Here is a 9,679-nt window from a genome sequence, read left to right on the forward strand (position 1 = left end):
TGATATAAAGACTTCGATTACTGGATATAAATAAAGCATTTTTTATATCAAGAATTTGATTTCTTGATATCAAAAAATCGATTTCTTGATAAAAACAAGAGCTCGTAAAACACGAAATGCCCCCTTGACGCATTTAGTAATTGCACAAGAAACAAAAATTATTTGGTCACTGTACACAAAATTTCTACTGTTCTGAGAAAATGTGAACTTTACCTTTGACCTATTAACCTAAAATAAACAGAGGTCATCTGCAGGTCATGATCAACCTCCCTATTATATTAAGTTTCGTGATCATAGGCCAAAAGCGGTCTCAAGTTATCGTCCGGAAATGATTTAACTATTCCGGGTCACTGTGACCTTGACCTTTGGCTTACTGACCTCAAAATTATAAGGGGTCATTTGCTGCCCAAGTCCAACCTCCATATCAATTTTCATGATCCTAGGCCGAAGTTTTCTCGAATTATCATCCGGAAACCATTTAAATGTTCCAGATCACTGTGACCTTTGACCTTCTGTCCTCAACATCTGCTGATTTTGATCAACTTACCTATCAAGTTTCCTGTCAACTTGCATGATCCTAGGCTTGAGCGTTCTTGAGTCATCATCCGGAAACCGTTTAACTGTTCTGACTCACTGTGACCTTGACCTTTGACCTTCTGATCTCAAAATCAATAGGGTTTATTTGCTGGTTACGACCAATCTGCCTATCAACATTCATGATCCTAGACCAAAGCGTTCTTGAGTTATCATCCGGAAACGGATTGGTCTACATACCGACCGACAGACAGATCAACTTTATATAAATGACAAAATCACTCTATAGATATAAAGACGTATTCACTTTATATAATGACATAACCACACAATATAAAGGCATATCCACTTTAAATAAGGACAGTTCCACATTATATAAAGAACAATCAACTTTTAATTATATAAAGATAGGACTACTCAACATAAAGTAACAACCGCTCAATATAAAGATGCATCAACTTAACATAAATAACTACCAGCATAATGTAATGCGTTTCTGCTTATTAGACAGCTTAGGTTTTCCATAATATGGCATTTATAGTCAATGCCTGAGGAAATCGATATTCTATAAATAACCTAATTAACATGTGGTCACATTTTCGCTCGTCAACTTAAGTAGATCACTAGGGTGGCATTTATATAATATATTACATAATTTGATATCTATGGTGAGCATTTAAGTTTATTCTGACATATTAATTTAAAGCTAAAAAAGCTATGGGAGGTACAAAAAAATAACTCGTATTGTCTATGGACCGGAAAAATTGGAAAACCTCCGTTTCTATTTTTAGCCATGTATTCTTATATTTAGTGTGTTGCGGTCAGGACACAGTTTCCCCAGGATTTGTCAGTCTGGATTTCCAAGCTAGGTTTCCACCTTTTCTACATGCCAATTTGGGTCATCTTTTATTCACGTGACCATAAATTTGCATATTTGTATTCATACATTAAAACGTTGACTTCAGTTTGTGCTCATTTTAGCCGCTGAATTTACATAAAAATGGTGTTAAGGCATACCTTGTAGCATTTCATATCTGCACGTTGTGAAGATAATTGTTTCTCTAGAAAGCCTGGAACTATTTTTGGTTGTTTAAATAGGATGGTCTTAAAAACTGACAAGATTTCTCAGACTTAGTATACATTTTGACACTGGTGGCTGCAGCCTGCTTTTCTTTGAAACACATATTTATTATAGTAGCGTATGAATTTATAAAATCAGAAATTACAGCTCATGAGCTGTTTTACATCCCGAAGTGTAAGACAAGCTTTTCCAGTAGACAAAACTCCCATCGCTGGTGTCTTATAACACTTCCGCGCGGACGAATCTCTTGTCTATTACCGAACATGTGAAAAATGATCTGTCATGGACGTATTGTTCAAAATTCAAAAAATACTAGCGTTAATTAATTTTCCAAATTACAATAAGTTAGCTGTTCAGACTACACTACACCACACTGTATATGATTTATAAGAGTTAAAACATTTCTATGCAATCTACTGATCTGTAAAGCGTGAAAGATGAAAATAAATAATGTCATGGCTTGTCTGAGATGTCTGCGGCTGAAGCAGACACATTCATGATAGGCTGAAGCAGACACATTCATGATAATCTATAACTACTATCCAATGTCAAACAGGGAACTGTCAAAATGAGTCAAAGAATTCATTTTATCTAAACACAGCTTAATCACAGTAAATCTCTAGAGTCAATCATTTTATCAACCTATATATTTTGTATGTTTTCCCTGTGCTAGCAGCACTCCGTCTAGTTTATTAGTTATATCTACTGTCAAAAACGCTAGTCTTTTTCCCCTTTTAAGCATCTTTGCATCTATGACAATATCTTCTCCAACTTTAGCGCCTTTCATAAACCTGAAGATACATATTAAGAAAACTGTGTATTTCATGAAAATACAAGTTCCAGATCTACGCGTTATAAAAGATGGACAGCAAATTTACGAAAATTATATCTATTTGTTTCAGTGGACGATCGAAAAGTCTTTCGCCGAGTGAACACTGAACAACGCACGCATTTTTACGAGTGGTGTAGCTACGAGTAAAATATGATATCTTTGGTGTTCAGGAGTAACAAGGACTTTGACCTATCAGGTAAAATCTGGTTTACTTGAGTAGGAAAGTATAGATTCGTTTGGCCAATACAAGCATCAAACTATGACTCTGCAAAATTGAGAAATGGAGTCTTTAACTGCATGGGTAACGGTTCATGCTCGAACGTTTCTGCTTTAGCCACCTAAAATCTTCGAAACAATGTCATGTCAGGATATTATTAGTACATTGTGTTTGTAACTACTTTACTGGATATAAAAGGATTGTTTTGACCATATTTAACTCAAATTACTTACGACACACTTAGGTCTACACTGACACCGGCTACTGGATCCTCAGTTCCGAGAAGCGCCCACGTAGATACAGCATCTACCAGAGTGCAGGTCATTCCACCATGCAAGGTACCGCCTCTGTTCTGGTGCTCTTCCGCCACACGCATTTCACACGTGCATGAACCACCCCCACCGCTTAATACTTTGACCTAAATAATGCAAAACAAATCAAGTTATAACTTTAAAGGTTTCGTCTTTTGAAGTTCTATAACTGAAGAGAAAGCTTTTAATTTTATATTTAAACAGATAAAGCAGCTGTACATTTAGATGAAATGCATAATTACATAATTAGAAAGTAAATGCTTTCAGGTAAAATAGTATACTAAATAGGTAGGCACTTCCGGAGTAGTCGGATAACAGCGGAAAGAAACAATCCTCAGTTTTTTCCCAGTTAAAACGGCATTTTCATGTTTTATGTTAGCCAGTTCCTGTTTTTATTTCATTTACATCCACATTTTAAACAAGGCTTATAAACCGGGGCATTATGAACCATTAGCAATGCACATATATATAGAATTCTTCTTTAATTAACTGGCGGCCTACCTACATACTGGACTACTCCAGTTGATGCATAAAACCCACTGAAATACAGTTTAAAATTTATTCTTACTTACATTTTTATTGACAAATATTGGAAGAACTTTCTGAATTTCGATATTCTACATAATTATGCACGCCCATGTAATGTTAGTAAACATATTATATTTGTAAACAAAATGGTTATAAATAAGATACTTAAGTCTTGAGCATTCATATCTATTCTTCCAAAATTTTGAATCAATATACTTCCCTACTAAGTACTTTGATATTTGTACTCGATTTTTTGGTGAGAATCATTAATTAATTACAAGCATAAGATGAAAAAAAGTAATGTTTTATATATATGTAAGAAATACAAGAAATATATATATATATATATATATATATATATATATATATATATATATATATATATATATATATATATATATATATATATATATATATGTGTGTGTGTGTGTGTGTGTGTGTGTGTATATATGTATAATATATATATAATATTGCCCCATGATCTAATATAACTAAGTGGTAGATCTAAAATGTTTTAAGATAAGTTTAATTTTAAGTTGGCAAGATCATGTCCTGAATACTGATCATCATTCACTAATCACCTAACTTCTACATTATGGGGAAACACTACTTTCTATAGTTTTGTCGGACATAGTCCAGGCTTTGCACCACTAAAATTATGACTCTAATATACTGACTAAAGGTTAGGGTTAGGTCGACTATGGCCACAGTGGTTCGTTTGCCCTCACCCTACATTATGTACAATCTAAATACACTGCCTCAAATCTGACAGATATTCACGTCCTCAAATGAATGAACTTCAGTCTAGCTACGCAACTGCATGATACGTAGATTTCTACGCTTTTTAACAAAAAAATACTAAAATTGCGTACCTTACTCAAAATGTTTTCAAAGCCAAGTGCACCTTTAGTTGAATGTTCAACAATTGTTTTTAAAAGCTGTAACGTATTTCTTGTAGCCATTTGCTTAAGGTTACGTATAGATCTACATGTATACATATGACCTTATTGATTTTTGTAAAATCCGGAAGAGTATTTTCCACGGGAGGTAATCTCACATGGCACTTTCAATATTACCGCAGCGGTAAGTTCCCATACTTCGATATTTTTGGCATCTAGTGATGGTCACTTTAAATAACGGTCTAAGGCCTACTATTTCGTTAGTCGAACTAATCCGACGTATACAGTTTGTTTTAACTGTGTGGTGGCTGCAAAGGTCAGAAAATAAAAAGCAGCCACTCTCAGCGACAGTAAGCTTGTCTACTATTTAGTAGGAAGGTAAATAGCAAAACAGGAAAATTACCGTGTCTCGATGGTTACTCATTCTGTTACTTTTCTACGGTACTCTGTTAGGGCCACACATGTTCCCTAGGAACGCGAAATGCGATGTCGAAGCGCGACAGTACGATGGTGATAACACGACACTTCGTCCGCGAAGTACGGCAGTACGATGGTGACAGCCGATCGTACTGTCGCGCGTTTACCATCGTACTGTCGCACTTCGGCATCGTACTGCCGCGCTTCGCCATCGCACTGTCGTGCTTCACCATATCGTAGTGTCGAGCTTTTCCAGATATGTCAATTCATTAACTCGTTCATATTGATTACCTAAAACACCGAAAGTGTATTAGGCCTATTTTGCAACATTATCGTGAATTGATATTATGTCAACGTTGAAGAGTGTATAAAGATTTCTTTTTTATTCTCTATTCTGCAAGTAAACACCGTCAGTATTATGTACACATCAGATGAAGGAAATTAGCAAACCATACACAAAAAGATAAGCATTCAATTTTAGATACCATCGCTTTAACTGGTCGTACTTGCAAAATCCTGGGATCTAGATTTTTTTTTTTTTTCTTCTTTTCTTTTTTTTTTTTTTTTTTTTTTTTTTTTTTTGTTGTTGTTAGGAGTCACCAGTTAAAAACAGAATGAGAAAAAAATATCATAGAGTAGTAGACGTCTATGCCGCTTTTCGATATGATCATAATTTAAAAAGATTAATCTTATTGAGCAAATTCTTAGTATTCAAGGTCGGCATGTGCATGAAAATAGTTTTATACGGTGCTTCACGCAAAAGTGTTCGTTGGAACTAATACCGCAAAGTTAGGGAATGAAGCTTTTGTTTGAAGCTCAATACAACGTACATCATGAAGTATAAGTTAATTAACACCGTGACACCTGGTGTGATATGTCGAATTCTTTCCATGGTTATTTTCTCACGACATGAATTATGTGTTACGTATGTATCAGATATATTCGATAAGTTCTTTGTTATGAAATGGTTTACCGGGAAAAAATAGGTAGGGTATAAAATATTGATTGATGACTGGGAGTGAAAATTATATATTGATATTTGATAAAGTATGGAAGGGCATTTGTGTCCTCCATTGCACCAATGTATGTCGCTTCCAGTCAGTTAAATATCTTCTATCTTTTTTTTATGTTAATGGAAACATTGACTCCTTTGCGGGTTTTGCTGCTATATCAATGTACATTTAATTTCCTGTAGAAACTGGTGACCCGAATAATGTTCAAAATAAGCATCTAGAATTAATAAAAAGATAAAAAGCTTAGCTAGCCTATTTTATCGCTGGTGACATGATCGGAAGGATAAGAATAGATTATTTTTAAGTTAAAAAAGTGCAGTTCGCCCTAGATGCGCTATATGTACCGCCACAATTTGGATAAAATGCGTGGGAACTTATCTTCGATATGACAATATTTTGGAGAAAAAAAAATTGGTAAATGTCAATAATTAATTATGCGTTTTCCTAATTTGGTCATCTATTTAAAAGCGTCCAAAATGTGATATATTCATAATTTATTACCATTGACAGAGCTTTCGGTAGATTGGATGCAACGAGAGAAAAACTAAGTTACTTACGTGATAGTTATAACGCAACAAATTGAATGTTTTGCAAATATAAAACGGCAGAAGTGGCGTTCCATAATTTGACCAATGGAATTATATTTGTATGTCGGTTGTGCCAGTCATTTAAAAATGGTGAGCTGGAAGTTGACAGGGTAGACTTTACCATCTATCATGTCAAAGCAAAATTATTATTACGTTGATGATTGCGGACCAAATTATTTTATCGAGTGTATAATTGCCTACTGGCTGTGGCGCACCATACCATTTATATTACTCTTCATTGGGACGTGCGGAAACATTTTAAACATTATAATTTTATCAAGAAAACAGCTGAGAAAGTATTCTACCGCTGTGTTCATACTGATTCTTGCCATTACAGAGCTTGTAGTCTTATGGACGTCTTTGTTGCCGGACACATTGCTTGGTATAAAAGGACGCCGGATTGAAGACGAATTTCCAGTAATCTGTCATTTGAAATACTGGATTTCGATGACTGCAGGTACATATTCTACATGGATACTCGTTCTTTTGACAATTGAAAGGATATTGCTTACAAAGGCTCCTGTTTTTTCTAGAAGGAAGATTACTCCAAGGAATTGTCTCATTGTATTGCTGATTGTTCTGTTTTTAATAGCATCCGCAAACAGTCACCTGATATATGGATCGCGATTTTACCATCTCCAGCAAAACGAAAATAGCACAATAAGCGTTACTGGAAACGTCACAGATGGATTTTTACCAGAACATAACAGAACCGAACGACCATTTCAGTGTTACTTTGTCTCCGCGCAATACGAAACATTCTACAGACATTACTGGTCGGTATTTTTCTTGATAGTTTACAACGTAATACCTGCTATTATTATCGTTTGCGGAAATATAAACTTAATAGCTGTTATTCTGTTTCGCAGGCGTGGCCTATTTTCCCGGGTACATCCTGTGGTACATCCGGCCGGGGACATGCGCAGAAGGGCATCTGCAAAACTATTGCTTGCCTTAAGTGTATTTTACCTATTGACAACAACCCCTTGGTGTGTCTACTGGCTCCTGAGGGGTATGTTAGGTGAACATGACATTGGTGATGAGATATTTGCAAAATGGCAACTCGCTACAGTCATTGTTAACATTTTGCTGTGGTGTAATTTCTCCTTTAACTTCTTTTTCTACTTTACGAGTGGTACTTTATTTAAGAGGGAATGGAACCGACTGCTTGATAAGGTTAAAAGTAGTTTTCAGAGACAAGGGTAATACAGTAGTTAATTTCGTTACATGCAGTCTTTCAACAAAACTTCAGTCATATATGACGGCCGGTTAACCTAACCAGCCTGCATGGATACACGAGTCACGCAAGTATCTATTTGAAGAACTCGCAATTTCCCAACATGAAACGGAGACAGGGTACAAATGATTTTGGACGGATTGTCTTTTGTCTATCTTTAAGGAGCATATCCGCCTCGTCCTGGATTCAAACCTACGACCTGTGGATTAGGGATTTAAGTATTAAGCCAACTTGCCACAAATCACAAATGATCACCAATCGCTTAAACACATTGGATTTAAATATTTTTATTTAATGTGACAATTTTGATTAGTATTGTTATGGTAAAATCACAATATTTTCAAGTTCAAAATTGTATTTCTTTTATACATTTTTGTATGTATCTATGATTTAGCTCTATTTACTACCTACATGTTTATCTATCAACAAGAGGTGTCAGCAAGCAGACAGCAAAGCGCGTCCCAACAGGAGGTTATTTTTGAAAATGTAATAATTCGTGAGTGGGGTTGGTTCATTAAGAAACGATACTGAGAAACACTATAAAGAAAGAAAATAAAAATAAGATATATCAGAGTAAGAGTATAAAGTATGTGTGTGTGTGTGTGTATGTGTGTGTGTGTGTGTGTGCGTGCGTGCGTGCGTGCGTGTTGGGGGGGGGGGGGAGGGAGGGTGCGGCTTTGAAACAAAGGGAAAAAAACACTGAATTTCCCGAAACTAAAAAAAAACAATAAGATTAAAATATGGGGCGATGGGGGTGATGCTGAAGGGATATTACAAGTAACACGAAACTGTATCAAGTGCAACAAAAAACAGAAACAAAACAATCAGTTCATGGAGATATGGTGGGGTGGCTTGGGGTGGGGTTGGGCGGGATGGGATGCGATTGCGTGGGGTGCGGTGGGGAGCAGAGCAGACGGATGTATACTATACGAATAACACTATCAATATACAGGTACAAAATATAATAGGGGAATGGGTGACTGGGTACTATTTAAGAGAAAGTATCAAACAACTGAAAGTAAAATACATTTTGTGGGAGTTGCGGTGGGGAAGTAAAGAGTGATTGGGGAAAGGAATAATTTGGGGTGAAGGAATAGGAGAGATCGTGTTTGTATACAAATTCTATTTTTAGAACTGATAAGACAGTGATCGGGTGGGCAGAAGCCGACCGTCCATGTTTTTTGTAAACAGTGATGTTTTTCTAACGGTCTAAACTTTCTTAAAACACAAATTACATAAATAATTTTTTGATCAATGGAAAGGTTATAAAACAAGCAATTTATTGATTACTTTTAATTGTTATTTCGAAATAAAATGGATTAATTATGAACGCTTAACTTACACTGTTTTTCTAAAGGTTGTGAAAATCACTACGCCGCTTTTAAAATTATATGTCATTTAAAACGGTTATTCATTGAAAAAAGATATTTCGATACAAAAATATGAAGATTGTTAGTATTTCAAATCTTTTTGAATTTTGAAAATCCATAAATGAGCAAAAAAGTTATTAAAAATTAAAAATTCTGATTCAATACGCAAACGGTGTTAAAATCATTTGTTTTGCCAACCACCAGATAAACAGATGTTAACGCGTGACGTCACGGCGATCTCTCCTATAGACGTGATATTAAGGATATTAACGGACGATATCATGGAGCGCACGTTTTGCAGTTCGTGAGGATTGGGTAATTGGGCGAGGGGATGAGGTGGATAGTGGGATACAGAGACACTAGGAGACAATATCATGAAACTAAGATTCAAAATAATTATGTATTGTGCGTGCGAACGTGTTTTAGATCGATCTGGTAATGGATAGGGAAATAATATGGTCGGGGATGATTGGCAAGGTAGCAAATGACGGGTTAGCTGTTTTGAACAGATTTTGTACATTTAAAAAACTGCTTTTGTCAAACTGTAATTACACATATATGCTGTACAAAACTTGACCTAGAGATGCTGAGGGACAATCTCAAGAAACTAAAAGAAAACTGTATGTTAGTATGTGTGTGTAATATTGAGGGAG

At 35.5% G+C, this 9,679-nt stretch overlaps 1 protein-coding gene across 1 annotated transcript; it reads right to left on the bottom strand.

Moving 5' to 3' along the window:
• Positions 1 to 818: 818 nt before the first annotated feature.
• On the bottom strand, positions 819 to 4,540 carry LOC123531456 (acyl-coenzyme A thioesterase 13-like). Its single transcript, XM_045312432.2, has 3 exons — positions 4,376 to 4,540; positions 2,898 to 3,082; positions 819 to 2,406 (listed from the first exon to the last, which is right to left on the bottom strand). Exons 1-3 carry the CDS (start codon positions 4,499 to 4,501, stop codon positions 2,253 to 2,255), a joined length of 465 nt encoding a protein of 154 aa, XP_045168367.2. The 5' UTR covers positions 4,502 to 4,540; the 3' UTR covers positions 819 to 2,252.
• Between the last annotated feature and the right edge of the window lie 5,139 nt (positions 4,541 to 9,679).

Source organism: Mercenaria mercenaria, chromosome 11 (assembly GCF_021730395.1).
Source record: "Mercenaria mercenaria strain notata chromosome 11, MADL_Memer_1, whole genome shotgun sequence".
NCBI lineage: Eukaryota > Metazoa > Mollusca > Bivalvia > Venerida > Veneridae > Mercenaria > Mercenaria mercenaria.